The sequence below is a fragment of the Pagrus major genome, chromosome 14 (assembly GCF_040436345.1).
Source record: "Pagrus major chromosome 14, Pma_NU_1.0".
Classification (NCBI taxonomy): domain Eukaryota; kingdom Metazoa; phylum Chordata; class Actinopteri; order Spariformes; family Sparidae; genus Pagrus; species Pagrus major.
Window position 1 is genome coordinate 10,021,548 of NC_133228.1, and position 15,147 is coordinate 10,036,694.

Sequence of the window (15,147 nt, forward strand, 5' to 3'; positions counted from 1 at the left end):
CTCCTCTTCTTCCTGTCTGATATCTAGTTCTAACTGTGGACTACCTGGACGTGTCGGACCCAGAGAGGGCGACGTTGCCTCGGTTCCAGGACATCCAGGAAACCTACCCCCAAGAGCTCGGATCCTCCGTCCACTTCCCCCAGTTCAACCTCCGCACTCAGACCCACAGAGGTAAGAATACAGCCAGCCAGACCTACTTTTACGCTCTGAGTTAAAAAAAAAAACCCCGGTCTTATCTATCACTATCCCCTCCCAGCAGAGCCCACTCCTGCCCCTCCAGCTCAGACCGATCCCCCTCAGGAGGGGGAGGAGGAGCACACGGTGTCCGATAGGAGACGGCGCCATCTTGAGCCAGCTTCCCCTCTGCCGGTTGCTGTGGTGATCGTGTACAAATCACTGGGGAAGCTCCTCCCGGAGAGATACGACCCCGACCGCAGGAGTCTGAGGTAGACTACGGACTGTTACGGTTTAGCATTCACATTTTTCTAGGATTAAAACATCAAGTGTAATGAAGAATGATGGAAAAAGGAGAGCCTACACCTTATACCCTGACCAATGTGTATACCATTCATCACATCCTGTAAACCTTTGAAGAAATCCTACGTCACATGAAAATATTTCGTCTTTAATGGTGATACATGCCATAATATTTACTGTAGTTGTGTTTGAAGTAACCACCTTACAAGGACCTGCAAAGGTCTGTGAGATTATGTTTGGTTTGATTCAGGGAGTATTATATATTCTTGACGTGTTCAGGAGAAAGTCACTAATATTTTTCTAAGATTAGAATAAGGAGTTAAATAAAGGATAAGAGAGAATATGATGAAACGTAAACAGGCTCTGGTCTGTTAAGGCTCGGTCTCGGACTTAATTATGTTTTTTATGTCTTTCCAGGCTCCCCAACCGTCCGGTGATCAACACAGCCATAGTGAGCGCCACGGTGCACAGCGAGGGTCCGCCCCTTCCTCCCATCCTGGACCCGCCCATCACCTTGGAGTACACCTTGCTGGAGACGGAGGAGAGAACCAAACCTGTCTGCGTCTTCTGGAACCACTCCATCGCGTGAGTTGGACTTTTGACAAACAGACACATGTGCGACAGGATTTTCCAGGACCTCATGAGATAAAATATCATTCATGATCAATTTTGTTGTGTGTGTTGGTGTGTTTAGGATCGGAGGTACAGGCGGCTGGTCCTCTAAAGGCTGTGAGGTGCTCAACAGGAACAACACCCACATCAGCTGTCAGTGTAACCACATGACCAGCTTCGCCGTGCTCATGGACATTTCCAAGAGAGAGGTAAAGCAGAAGAGATGTGTCATTTCAGCTTTATATGGAACAACCCCATAAGCTCGCTGATTTCTGCCCTTTGCCTTGTAATTGACTCGATGTCTCGATGTCTCCACAGCACGGTGATGTTCTCCCCCTGAAGATAGTCACCTACACCACAGTATCGGTCTCCCTGTTCCTCCTCCTCCTCACCTTCATCTTGCTGTGCCTCTTGCGCCGCCTCCGCTCCAACCTCCACGCCATCCACAGGAACCTGGTAGCAGCGCTCTTCTTCTCCGAGCTCGTCTTCCTGCTCGGCATCAATCAGACGGACAACCCGGTGAGTGTACTTACAACCCATTAGCAAACTGAGTGCATGTACAGTGGAGACTCAAATCAACAGACATACCCCTGTTTGGGTATCACTGGTTCAAGGGATTGTTAATATGTAGTTTGGTGGTGTTAAGCAGCCTTTGAGAGCTTGCTCTGCCTGTGACATTGCGATAGAAAGTCACCCTTGCTAAGAGAAATTTCGTCCTCTCTGTTCACACGGGCCTGAGCTGCATTAAATCAGGGGAAGAGGGTAACAAGTGCAGTAGTTAGAAACAACATAGGATGAATGACATCCTTGGCATTTAGATGGAAAACAACGTAGACCGCAAATGCATATGATACGGGAACACACAAGCTTATGGCGTGGTGGAACCTGAGAGGGGATAACGATGAGTCTCTCCGGTGTTTACTGAATTAAAAACTGCCAGGCATCCTCCAGTATGTTTGGCCTGCGGGCGTCCTTCTAACTCCCTGTTGACAGGAGCTTTTCCAGGCTTATTGGGCCAAGGCCTACCTGAGAGTCTGTCTTTATTTGACAGATTATGTTTTTGTTCCTTGACTAATGACTTTAATAGTGAGGAATGTGCTGGTTGCCAGAGCTTTCTCCAAAAATAACCAACCTGTAAGTTGATTTTATTCATTTGATAGGCGCAGCTGGATGAAACTTACAGTTACTGTAAACCTCTAATGAAAGAGGTGTGGGATATCGGATGAAACAGAGTCTGAAGTCAGGAGGCTAACGGGCTAATAAACTAATCTAGCCTGGATTTGGGTCAGTCACAGTAACGGCCAGAAACATGCGTGTGCACACACATGTAGACATACAGTAAAGGATCAAAAGGTGTGGGGATACTTTGAAGTCTGCTGACACACACACACACACACACACACACACACATACACACACACACACACACACACCTCTGTGTGCCAGTAGCGTAGACATGCTGTGACTGGTACCTGTCTCCAGAAGCAGGCCTCAGGGCAACCGGCCCTGGCAAAGGTTTCCCATAACAGCTTCTTAGTTTTCACTTGATAAATCTCTCGCATGTCTGTGGTACAGAGAACATCATTAAGCTGTTAATTGGCTGATAATCCTGCCCCCCCCCTTTTTTTGGGAAACTGAGACATTTGGTAGGTCTTGGTAGGACATTTAAACACTTGACAAAAAACAACCCTAGTTTACTTCTAAACTTCTGACAAGAAGCTTTGAAAATCTAATAATTGTTCATCGTTCATCAGTTGCTTTTTTAAAATTAATTAATTTTCTTTTTGCCAGCACTTTGTCTGATGCATACTGAGGTCCTTAGCCTTCCTCTCCGACCTGTTTATTTCCAAGTCCTTCAAATAAATCATGTTCAAAGCAGCTAATGTGACAAGTGTCAATTAAGATAATATGATATGGTTAGATGCTAAAACACTGTAACCGTAGCCAAAGCGAGTGAGTCATAAAGTAAGCAAACTGGCTCAGTTAAAGAACAATGTCTTGCTAGAGTTTGCTAACATTAGCTAACAGTTAGCAACCAAAACACGAGCTGCTCATACCAGACCAAGTAAGAATGAAGCCGCTAAACTCGTGTTTGGAACGAGCGGTGGTGCGTTTTATGTGAGTTCAACATTTCAATGTAAGAGGAGGAATGTGATCTTTCAAAGGTTATGTAGTCTGTCTTTAGTCTGGCTGAACCAGATGTCTGCACAAGACATCACAAGATCATCAGGTCCGCCTGTCAGTCCTGTAACAATACAGTGGGAATCCCCCCAGCTGTCAACCAGATGTACTGTACATCACACCTCAGCCCAATGAAAGATGACGGCAACAAATACACAGAATTTTAACAGACTTGTCCGTCCAAAAACAAAATGTAAACCATTCGACATCCCCTCCAAATTTGGATAAATCAGAACGGACCCAAAAATCTTCAAAAATGGATCCACAGTTTTGCCTCTTAAGAGTTAATTCCAGCTGTTTCCGAACCAATCAGATGTCGTCGGCTCATCTAATCGGAGGTGACTAACAGAACTGCCTCAAACCAAAGATATAAGATCCTGAGAATGGAAGTTTACAGGTTCTAGATAAGTTGTGGGAGTCTTGTCTTCTTCTCTAGCCGTAATGTTCTGACTCACGGTGTTTTGACTGGGATGTCACAGACTTGAGCACTGACTAACAACATGCTGCGTTATCTGCACCGCTGTTATTCTTTAAAAGTAGAAGCCAAATCTGAAGAGAGATTTTTAAAGAAGACAAGAGTTTAATCCCTTTGTTTTTTTTGTTGTTTCTCTCTCTGAATTCATGTCCCAGTGTTGAGGTGTGTTTGTGTCAGGACTGTGGAATGCTGTCAGTGTTTGCCCACAGGCCATCTACGAGATGATTTATAGTCCTGTCAAAGTAGTGTCTCTTTCTCTCTCTCTGATCTCCACAGCAATACACAGCGTTACTAAAATACAGTATCCAAACTGCCGGGACATTCCCTGACACACTGCAGCCCTCCAACACCGCACCAGACGGTGAAATAAAAAAAGGGAGGAGATGAAAGAATGTGGGGATTAAATCATTACTGCAATATTTAATAGTCCGTAAAATGCAGGACATTTACAATGATATATGAGATAAAAACACAGTAAATCCTTGTGTTTAAGAGGCTGGAACATGGCTTTTTTATAATAAATGCCACAAATGATTATCTTAATTTTCTGTGGACCAACTAATGCATTGCCTGATGAAGCACTTGGCTTCAATAGTGTGTTAAATGCCAGAATGGCAGATGGACGATGGACACGGATGGATGGATGGATGGATGCATGCCTGGATGGATGGATTTACTGGGTGTTCAGCTGATCGACTGATAGACAGCAGAGTGAAAACAAGGATGACAAGAACAAACTCACAACAAAGATGCTGTTCGTGGATTACACAAACTCATTTTTCCCTTTTTTCCTTCTCCTTTTCTTCTCCGTCCAGTTTGTGTGCACGGTGATCGCCATCCTCCTCCACTACTTCTACATGTGCACCTTCGCCTGGATGTTCGTCGAAGGGCTGCACATCTACCGCATGCTGACAGAGCTGCGCAACATCAACCATGGCCACATGAGGTTCTACTACGCCATCGGCTGGGGCATACCGGCTATTATCACCGGTGAGACACACACACACACCCACACACACACGCAAACAAGCGCATAAACAGAGCAACAGAAGATGGCAGACTGTCAGGGCGCGTTCGTGCTGCGACTTGTCTCTGCTGAAGAGGCTGTGATCCTCGTGGGAAAATGATTGAGGAAGAGACAGAGGGAGAAGGAGAGGGGTGAGGGGGCGAGAGATAGACGAATGAAATGAATATTTAATTGTAACACCCGCTCATACGTTGTGTATTTTCGTATAATGTGTAGTGTGTTATAACCTCTTTAATCGTCTCTCTGGTTTCCGTATCACATATTTTACTGTATGACTCTCTGATGTACAATAAGACGACTGTTATAGATTAAATGCTCTGAGATGTACGGACATGCTTCGGCCGTATTGATGCCAGCAACACTTAATTGATTGGAATTTGGATTGAGGCGCAGTCTGAGATAGATATGGAGTTACAGAGCACAGACAGAGATCAAAAAACCACACACAGATAAGGAGCAAAAAATGAAAACTGGCAGTGATGAGTGAGTCAGATGATAGCGGGAAAAGTGAGATGCAGGAGGAGGGAAACCCTGAGTGCTCGCTGCTGTGGCACTCTATCAAAAACTGCACCTGGACTGGGGAGGAAGATGAGAGAAGATCTCTTATGAACAGGTGTAACACACTCTGTTGTGTTCCTTCTGTGTGTGTAGGTTTGGCAGTAGGTCTTGACCCTCAGGGTTACGGCAACCCAGACTTCTGCTGGCTCTCCGTCCACGACACGCTGATCTGGAGCTTCGCAGGACCCATCTTTGTAGTCGTCCTGGTACGTACACGAGTTAAAATAGCAGGGCGGCTAATTATGTGTGTCTCATGAGAATAAATGCATTCAGACCATCAGTGTTTCGGTCGTCTGATCACTGTATCATCTAACTTATGTGGAATAACAAGTGAATCTTGTCTCTAACAGGTGAACATAGTGATCTTTATTCTGGCTGCCAAGGCTTCATGTGGGCGCAGGCAGAAAGCGATGGAGAAGTCAGGAGCCATGTAAGTTTTATGTGTCACATTAATAATTCAATATACAGCTCAACATCCAAAAAAGTTAATACACAGTACACGTACATTGTTGGCACCGGTGAAGCTGATCTGTGTGCGTTTCCCTCTCCTCAGTCCTGCACTCAGAATGGCCTTCCTCCTGCTGCTGCTCATCAGCGCCACCTGGCTGCTCGGTTTAATGGCGGTCAACAGCGACGTGATGACCTTCCACTACCTGTTCGCCATCTTCAGCTGCCTGCAGGTAACACAGCGTTGATTTTTTGTGCTGATCTACGTCAGTGATCGTAAATAAATGTCATTTTTCGTTATTTTTTTAATTTCTAGCCCAAATGCAGTTAAGGACCCTGATCTGTTTATAATGCATCTCTTCATCTCTTGTTTTCTTCACAGGGAGTCTTCATCTTCTTCTTCCATATAATCTTCAACAAAGAGGTGAGGAAGAACCTGAAGAACGTCTTAACAGGGAAGAAGAACGTACCAGACGAGTCCAGCACCACGAGGGCCTCTTTGCTCACAGTGAGTAAACAGACTCACTACCTGGCACTGCAGTGTTTTTTGTCATTTTACACGTAATCCACCGTCATTTCACCGTTTGCTCTCAAAAATCAGACAAAACATTCTTGTTTTTCTTTGTTTCTCATTTTCCATCCTTTCACCCCTCCACCCTCAGCGCTCTCTCAACTGCAACAACACGTACACAGAAGACGGCGCGCTGTATCGCTCGGGCATCGGCGAGTCCACCGTCTCCCTGGATAGCACGCTCAGGTCAGCCAAGAGCCGCAGCAGCTACCTGGCTTACACACTCAGGTACATCACGCTCACTGACTGCATGGCTGCTTCTACTACAATGCCGCATGACGAGTGCCTGTGTGGGGGTATGTGTGTGTGTGTGTGTGTGTGTGTGTGTGGAGGTGTGTGTGTGTGTGTGTTTCTCCACTTCAAATTCTTTGGACTTTTGCTTATGTTGTCTTTTATAGTTCTCTTCCCTGCATGATGTATCAAATATCTCACATACTAAAACACCCAGAGCCCCTTGTATATGTAGGACGGACAGACACACACTTTACAGTGACACACACACCCTGTCACCTTGTCCGTATTCTCTTCTTAATAGGCAATAAGTGAAGTTGCTGATTTTTTCTACATTTCGAGGCTATTTCTTGCTTTTCTTCCACACATGCAAGCTGCCACAGGATGGCACCTGCATTGTACAGTGCATGGCGCATGGCTTTGTTGCAAAAAACCAACACACACATACAGGAAAATACATATGAACTCGATAACACACACAGTACCTACCGTAGACATTTCCACATTACACATACTGTTGTGTTGTTCTGTGTTGTAGGCATTGACAGATTAAACTGCTAACTTTGCTCATGTGATATTTGACAACAACTGTACAACAACTTCTTTAGCCTATTAAACTTCATTAATTGAAGCTAGGTACACCAAAACAAATTTGAGCTAATCCTGTTTTAGCTAATGCAGGCTTAGCTAGCTGTTCCTTTTTTTATAACTTTCTGTTTCAAAGGAAATGATCAAAGTTGGAGTTGGAGTAGCTTAACATACAGCAAACACTGAAATCTTTCACGTATACCTGGTTAATATACAGTAGTGTTGTGTCCACTGCCCCACGCTCGCTCTTTAGCATACCATTTAGCCTACCAGCAGTATCTCAGATGTAGGAAAATATTAAGTTTTGATTTCTGTTGTCAAATATTTTACAAGCAATTAAAGTTCGGAGCCGTATTTGGAGTCTCACCACCTGCTGCCTTCAATTTCCCATCGATAAAACGACGTGTACTGGCCTATACAACTAGCTTTACAGCTACACAATACAGCTCAAAAAATATTTGGCTCAAGGAGATCTTAAATAACATCATCTTGGAAAGTTTAGATTTGACTTCACAGACTCCATTAAATCCTTTGACGCAATGTGGAAGCCATTTTGTTTATATATCTAAATAAAGCTAAAAACTCGGAAGGAAGTTGTGCTGTACAGCGGACTCTTTTAGTTTTTAGTTTTATGCTGGTTTTTTTTTAGCATATCAGTAACTTGTACTTACTATAGCTATGTTAAGCTAGTTTCAACTCGTCATGCTAACCCGCCATCATAAGTTTTAGCTAATGCGGTTTTAGCTAGGTGTACCTAATAAACTGGCAGCTTAGTATATTGAAGTTTTGTATTTTGGAAGAAATATGAATATATTTTATAACTTGTTTCTTACTTACATGGGCAGTATTAGAGTTTAAGAGGCTAATTAGTTGTATATACAGTATGTAGCACTGTTTCCACTGTTCAATGCTAGCTCTTCACGGCTAGCAATGCTGGGTCATTAGCAATTAGCATTGTCTCAGATATAAGAAAATGAAAACTTATGGCACTTGTATTGTACTTGCAAAATTGTATATGTTATGCAACTAAGTCGGGCAGTGCTTTAGAGATAATTGGCACTTTTGCATCAGGACAGGTGTATATCTGATCGATCTCACCTGCAGCACCTTGTACAGCTGTGTGTTTTTTGCGTGTTTCACCGACATGTTTTCATCGCAGCGGAGTAGAGTTACATATAGCTGGTGTTTTAAAAGAGTTTTACAGAATCGAGGTTAGGCCTGACTGTACGCCGCGGATCGTAAAACTGTCATCTGGGTAATGTGAGCTGACACCGGGGTCAGTGAGAGCTAAAGGGCTGAGGGGAAGAAGCAGGATGGCGTGCCGTCTTTGGGAAAGGCAAAAGGAAGAAGTAGGGGAAAGGGGGGCAAAAAGAGAGACTTGGGAAATAGGGAAGATAGGACTGTACCTGTTTGAGTGGGAATGTAATACAGACACACATATCTCGTCCCCGCGGCTGTTGGCACGTCTACAGACAGGTCAGAGTCTGTAGTAGCGTTTTTGCCTTCCAGCCAACGAATCAATCCAACCTGGAAAGAACGGCTACAGGTGGATAGAAGAGGAGAGGGAAGATTCAGCTTTTTATTTATTGGATAAGAGATAGAGCTGCTGCAATCTTTATTGCATTTTGGATTAAAGAATGATGAAGTATTTGTGGCGGTGAAAATATTTATACCATAAATAGAAAAGATAAGGTTTAATAATAATTAATTTATTATCAGTCAACAGTAGATTGTTTTATTTCTGTTGATGAGCCGATTTTAATCGTTCTTTTTGTCTTTGTTGAAGCTGGCAACAGAAGTTTTGTAATGAGAGACGTCTGGTGCTCCAGCTGTCGAACATTAGCTGTCTCAAACCACGAGTTTGGGCTTGAATTAACTTAACCAGGGACGCTGTACTTCCCCTCTCTGCCTCCTCTTAATCTTCACCCCCACTTTTTCTCTCTCCCTTTCTCCTCTCTGCCTTCATTTATCCAGGGAGGAGTCTGGCCAGAAGCCCAGTGTCTCCTCAGGGACAGCTAAAGGACACACAGATCTGGATGGACCTCTATTCCACAGGAACGGTACCAAAGGAGACGGTGAGTGACGGTCACTGTTTTAAGTAAACCCTGCATATAAAGATGTATGCCTTTGTGTATTTTTATGAATCTCTCTACCGTCCCTCCTTGTTCCCATCAGACTCTGACTCAGACAGCGAGCTGTCGGTGGACGAGCACAGCTCCTCCTACGCCTCCTCCCACTCCTCCGACAGCGAGGACGACGACATCGATGTCAAGCCCAAGTGGAACAACGAGAGGCAGCCTGTTCACAGCACACCTAAAGGTATATGGGCCGTCCTGTTGAGCCTAAACAAGTGTAATCAGTTGTAGAATGTAACTAAGTACATTTACTCTCCGACTTCTTCCCATTCCCATTACATACTACCTTATACTTCTGATACACACAGAGGAAAAATTTTAAAATTTGCTTCTCTTATGTCCCCCCCCCCCCAACTAGTGGATTCAGTATCCAATCACGTGAGGCCTTACTGGCCAGCAGAGGCCACCACAGCCAGTGACAGCGAGGACCCCGGCGGGACAGACAGGCTGAGGGTGGAGACCAAAGTGAACGTGGAGCTGCACTCGGAAAATAAGCTCAACCACGTCGGAGAAAGAGAGAGGGAGACTCTTCAGGAGAGAGACAAGCAGACGGCCGGTAACGCTCGAGACACAGCGGCCCCTAGCCAACCCAACAGCAACAGCAACCACCAACCAGAGCAGAGAAAAGGTAAGAGAAGAGAATTATTGTTATGATTGTTTTAATTTATTGATCTGGTCTGATTTACATTCTAATCAACTCTTTGTCCGTCTCAGGTATCTTAAAGAACAAGATCAGCTACCCTCCTCCGCTGAGCGACAAGAACATGAAGAACCGCCTGAGGGAGAAGCTGAGCGACTACAACCCCCCCACCATCACCTCCCCACCCCCGAACAACAACAACACCTCCTCCCCGCCTCCCCCATCTGTCAACATCATAACACCTTCGTCCAGGCCGCCCTCGCTGGCCTCCAACGACGGAGGTCGCCCCGGCAACCACGAAAACAGCTCCCTCATCAAGCCCCCAGTGGCCCCACGGCCGCAGCTTCCTGTCGGGCCTCCGCCGGCGGGCATCTACCGGGAGACCAACGGGGGAGTGGCAATGCACTTGAAGTCAGGGACGGTCAACGGAGGCAACGAGTCGGACTCAGAGTGAGTAGTCTTGTAGAGAGCGTTGATATATCTGACGATGTTAGAATGCCAGTCCTCGTCATTTTATCTTTTAATTTGAATCACTTAAAAAATGATTCAAAGTCAATTTGATTGAGATTTTAAGAGTTTTTAAACTCTTATTGCTAGGTTACATGTTTTAGTGGCCTGTATGTCAACTGATGCAATAACGCATGTTCCATAAATGATCCAAAGTTAAAGGAATAGTTTGACATTTTGGGAAAGTTTGGGGAGTTAGACGAGAAGATTGATACCACTCTCGTCTGTGTATGGTTCATATTAAGCTAGGGCAACAGCCTGTTAGCTTAGCTTTGCTCACATAGCTGAGCTCACTTGTCACAGTTTGGTTTTTGCACGGCTTAAACAAACTTCTGAATTCGACGAAACAAAGAAAATACAATGTGTAAAAGATGCAGTATGTATGAATTCAATTTAAAACTTCAAATTATCCACAGAATGTGAAGAAATAAGAAGTTAGCATGCTAACCAGCTAGCATTGGCTTGTGCTAACACCCCTCCAAGCTCCCCGTCCAGACCGCTAGCTGCTAACTGAGCTAACTATCTAAGGAAGGCTACAGTCAGCAGCAGTTAGCGGTTAGCCTGTTTCAAGGCTTTGTGCTAAGCTAAGCTAACAGGCTGCTGCTGGTAGCTTCATATCGAGCGCACAGACGTAAGAGTGGTATCAATTTTCTCATCTAACTCTCCGCAAGAAAGTGAATAATGAATAATTTCCCAAAATGTCAAACTACTCCTTTAACAATAGCATGAATAATATGACCACCCTGCTTAAATGCTGCATGATGACTTCCTGCATCCCTGCATCCATTTTGACATTGCACGTTCTCCCCTTCCTTTCCCTCTACTTGCACCTACCCTTCCTGCATCCTCCCTTTATCCCTCCCTCCATCCCTCCCTCCATCCCTCCCTCCCTCCGTTAACAGTGGCAGTAACGAGACTTCGATCTGACCTGTTAGGAAAAGCCAGACCAGCCCGCCCTTGTGAGAGGAGGAGCGAAGAACCTGCTGGGGGAGGAGAAGAAGGGAGGAGGGCCAAGAGGAAGAGGAATAAAAGGAAAACTGAAGACGGATGGGTGCTGATCTGTCCATCCATCCCTCCTCTTGTGTTCCCTCTCTCTGGAGAGCAGTATTATAAGCAGACTTCAAGACTGCCAGAGACAAGAATGAAAAGATGTGAGAAATAATAAAGGGAATGCTGTGTCGGACTGTACCGAGAGAGGATGCGATGGAGCCACGTGTGCCAAAACCACTGCAGGAAATGGGGACGGACAGATGAAGAATTCCCCCAGGATGCATTGCAAGCCCAGAGTATGTTGTGGTTATAAAGTTTGGAAAGCCGGACAATACTTTTGGGCAGCGTCTTTCTCGTGGAGAAAGGCAGATGTATAATCACTGTGCATGAACTCAGACTCAAATACATGCTGGTACATTTGTAGTCCAAGAGGATTTCAAGGACTACAAGTCCCTTAAAACATTGGACAGTAACCTGACACAACGTGTTCTCACTTCCTTTTTGAAACAGCGCTATCACACACACCAAGTGCTCTTCTTCTTCTTTTCCTTCTTTTGTTTTTTTACTCAGAAAGGCTTCCCCGGCCTCTCGATGCAGTGCATTTAGAGTGTAATTAACGTGTAGATATTGTTAAAGGTGAAGAAGAAATAATCTATTTTGTACTTCAGCAGTAGCGAGAACAAGTTTCTAAACTAAAAAAATCATCTGGAACATTTTTCAATTGTGAAAATCACTTGATATGCTGGTTTAATCGACTGTGGACAGTAATCTGTGTGCCTTCATCATCAACTAACACCTTACACATGAGCCTGTAGTGGGCTTTCAGGTTTTGTAACACACTCTCTGGCAGCATGTTCTGCCATACAGACACACATAATGCATGAAAGACTGTTATGTTTGTGTGTGCGAGTGACCCAGAATGTCCCGAGTCTGTGCACACACTCGAACAGTGGGCCTAAATGAACATTAACGATGTGGAATGGAGAGGAGTTCACCCTCTGTAGGAGCACTATGAACCTGAAGCTTTCTTTTCCAGTGTCCATCCTGCCTGTTTGTCCGATACGATCACTCCTGGTTACCAAAGTCATGACGTACAGTAAAAGTGAGAATTAGAGTTGCAATCAGTTCACTTTTAACTCAGTTTTACTGCAGAAAGAGTTGGGAAAAAATGCATATTTTGGTCTTTGGTGATGTAAAAGCATCAGCGTTCAGTGATGCCAACTCTAATGCATTTTGCAGCTAGTTTAATACGACTTAAAGTCTTGTTTACCAATTCACTGAATGCCTTTGTACCACACAAACTGTACAATCCCTCCTGTAATCAGTGCTGTTGATAAAATGTCCTTGTTTTTTTATTGATCCGAGACACTGGAAATGTTTTGTAACATAATGTATATTTATTTTTTATGGTTTTAAGACACTGGAAAGAAAACAGATGATTGTGACTGTAAAATTAAAGACGACATGATGAATTTTTAACCGCCTTGTGCAGCCTGTTACATGTCTGGTGCCCAGAGGGAAGCGTGGCTAGTGGAAACATGTACGTTACTTCAGGAGGATGAGGTAACTTCGACTTTTTCTTGATCCGTCAGAAATTCATGACACGACTACTTAGCACAAGTACGGTGTTTGACTGGATGAGTGAAGTGTGTGAAAAAATCGCATTAATAGACCTCAAGAGACTGTTTCACCACACAAACTGACATTTAACACAAGCTGCAAACACACAAGACCAAAAAAAGGCACAAATAGTTCAACCTGGAGAGAATTTGTTGAGTGAATAAATGATATTTTTATTACCAGTTGCACATCAGAGGTGAAGCCGTTAGTAGACGCCGGTGGTGTTGGTGGGATGTAGATGGAAGGCTGAAGATCTGGATGTGATGAGGTGGACTCTGATGAGCATTAAGGAAGATTATGACATACTCAAACCATTAGGAGCATCCAAAGGGCATTAAAAACATTCAGTATCAGCAGGTACACGAGTCAGCAGCGTCCTTCACACCTGTATACAACTTACATGATAGGCAGTCCAGAGGTGGAGGGGCTGGCTTAAGCGAGCCACGGGTGACGGAGGAGCTGCTCCAGAGATGGTCGCTGCTCAGGTTCTTCAGCCAGACAAAGACGTAATATGTCCTGACAGCTTAGAGACAGGTCCTCGTCAATGGTGAGTTCGTTGCCAAGGAAACTGTTTGTTTTAAATGTGGCGTCCTCGTGCAGCATCTCATAGAGGACTATTCCCACCTGCCACACCGTTGTGGGACCAGCCGTGTAGGTCGAGCGGTCGTACCACTCTGGCGGGATGTGGTGTTCGGTACCAGAGAAGAGACTGTACGAAGCGTTCGTCTCGCTGAAGCAGCTGAGGCCAAAGTCGATCAGTCTCACCCGAGGGACTTCAGAGCCGGTCTCAATGAGAATGTTCTCCAGCTTGATGTCCCGGTGGAAAATGTTCTGCGACTGGAGATCCAAGGCTGCCTCCACCAGCTGCTTTAGCAAGAAACTGGCCGTCTCTTCCAGCAGGAAACCTCCATGGTAATTGATATATTCAAAGAGGTCACAGCAGGGGTCAGGACGTTCCAGGACCAGGATGAGCTCCTGGTGCAGATCGTAGAAGTCAAGCAGCGCAATGGCTGCAGATTTCCCCACTGGTCCTTTGGCCATTTTCAGCATGATCACCACCTCAAGAGGGAGAGTCCTGTCCTTCTCATCAACGCCTTGAGAGGTGACCCTGTCCCTGTGGATACGTTTGATTGCCACAGGGAAATTATCTTCTCTTCTGATACCAGCGAAAACAGATCCGAAGCCTCCTTCACCCAGGAGTTCCAGCTGCTCGTATGTAGCGTGGAAATCCTGTCTGCTGGTTTCCTCTGATGTGGATGCGGTGGTGCTGTCCACCCGGTTCCACCCAGTCCAGCCGTGATCCAGTTTGGAGACTCTTGATATTTTTCTTGGACTGTCTTCATTGTCGGATGCTTTTCTCTTAGCACCCCCTGAGTCAGATGTTTTCTGACTCTTCCTGGTGTCTTGATCTTCTTTAGACACTTTTCTTTTCAAGCCCTCTCTTTGTTCAGAGCTGGACTCAGAGACTTTCATTTTCCTCTTTGGTGGATTCTCATCAGCACTGGACTTTTTTTCAGTCCAACCGATTCTCCCAGGAGCAGAACGATGAAGACTTTTGAATACTTGTGCTGTGTGGCGATCCATATTGAGGTTGAAGGCGGTTTCAACACGATCTCTTGACAGTAACGAAGCTGAACCAATGGTTGTGACTTGTGTTGTCTTGAGTGCGATCGATCTGATCTGATATTTTTAAGCTAAGCTCTGTCAATATTCTGATGTGTTCTGTTGTGAAGGGAAGGGAACACACCACATCAAAGCCACATTCTAAAGTTTGTGTGTGTGTGTGTGTGTGTGTGTGTGTGTGTGTGTGTGTGTGTGTGTGTGTGTGTGTGTGAATAAATGGAGTTGGACTAGAAGTCACTTTTCATGTCAAATTCATTTATTTTATTATATTAAAAGAATTTTAACTTCCCAAAATTCAGCTGAAACACAGTATATTGTACACTACATGGCCAAAAGTATTTGGACACCCTTGTTCATACACGTTTGTGTGTATCAGACAATCCCAAATGAGCTAATTGAAGCGACTAAATGAGTATACTCAAATAAAAAAAAATAGTTTTTGCACACTATTACCCAGAATGCAAT

General features: G+C 44.7%; 2 protein-coding genes across 2 annotated transcripts in view; one reads left to right on the forward strand and one right to left on the reverse strand.

Annotated features, from left to right (window-relative positions):
- celsr1a (cadherin EGF LAG seven-pass G-type receptor 1a) overlaps window positions 1-12,897 on the forward strand; it is an 88,196-nt gene extending 75,299 nt beyond the window's left edge. Inside the window, exons 21-36 of the mRNA XM_073480878.1 lie at window positions 28-171; window positions 260-446; window positions 895-1,062; window positions 1,172-1,298; window positions 1,408-1,608; window positions 4,561-4,735; window positions 5,424-5,536; window positions 5,681-5,760; window positions 5,884-6,010; window positions 6,160-6,285; window positions 6,440-6,576; window positions 9,142-9,242; window positions 9,343-9,486; window positions 9,661-9,930; window positions 10,017-10,392; window positions 11,385-12,897. Of these exons, the coding sequence (XP_073336979.1) occupies window positions 28-171; window positions 260-446; window positions 895-1,062; window positions 1,172-1,298; window positions 1,408-1,608; window positions 4,561-4,735; window positions 5,424-5,536; window positions 5,681-5,760; window positions 5,884-6,010; window positions 6,160-6,285; window positions 6,440-6,576; window positions 9,142-9,242; window positions 9,343-9,486; window positions 9,661-9,930; window positions 10,017-10,392; window positions 11,385-11,412 (2,504 nt within the window). The 3' untranslated portion in view covers window positions 11,413-12,897. The remainder of the gene's footprint in view (window positions 1-27; window positions 172-259; window positions 447-894; window positions 1,063-1,171; window positions 1,299-1,407; window positions 1,609-4,560; window positions 4,736-5,423; window positions 5,537-5,680; window positions 5,761-5,883; window positions 6,011-6,159; window positions 6,286-6,439; window positions 6,577-9,141; window positions 9,243-9,342; window positions 9,487-9,660; window positions 9,931-10,016; window positions 10,393-11,384) is intronic.
- A 594-nt stretch (window positions 12,898-13,491) lies between these two features.
- On the reverse strand, window positions 13,492-14,532 carry LOC141008699 (serine/threonine-protein kinase pim-1-like). The gene has a single exon (XM_073481149.1). The coding sequence runs from the start codon at window positions 14,530-14,532 to the stop codon at window positions 13,492-13,494; it is 1,041 nt and encodes a 346-aa protein (XP_073337250.1).
- Window positions 14,533-15,147: the final 615 nt, after the last annotated feature.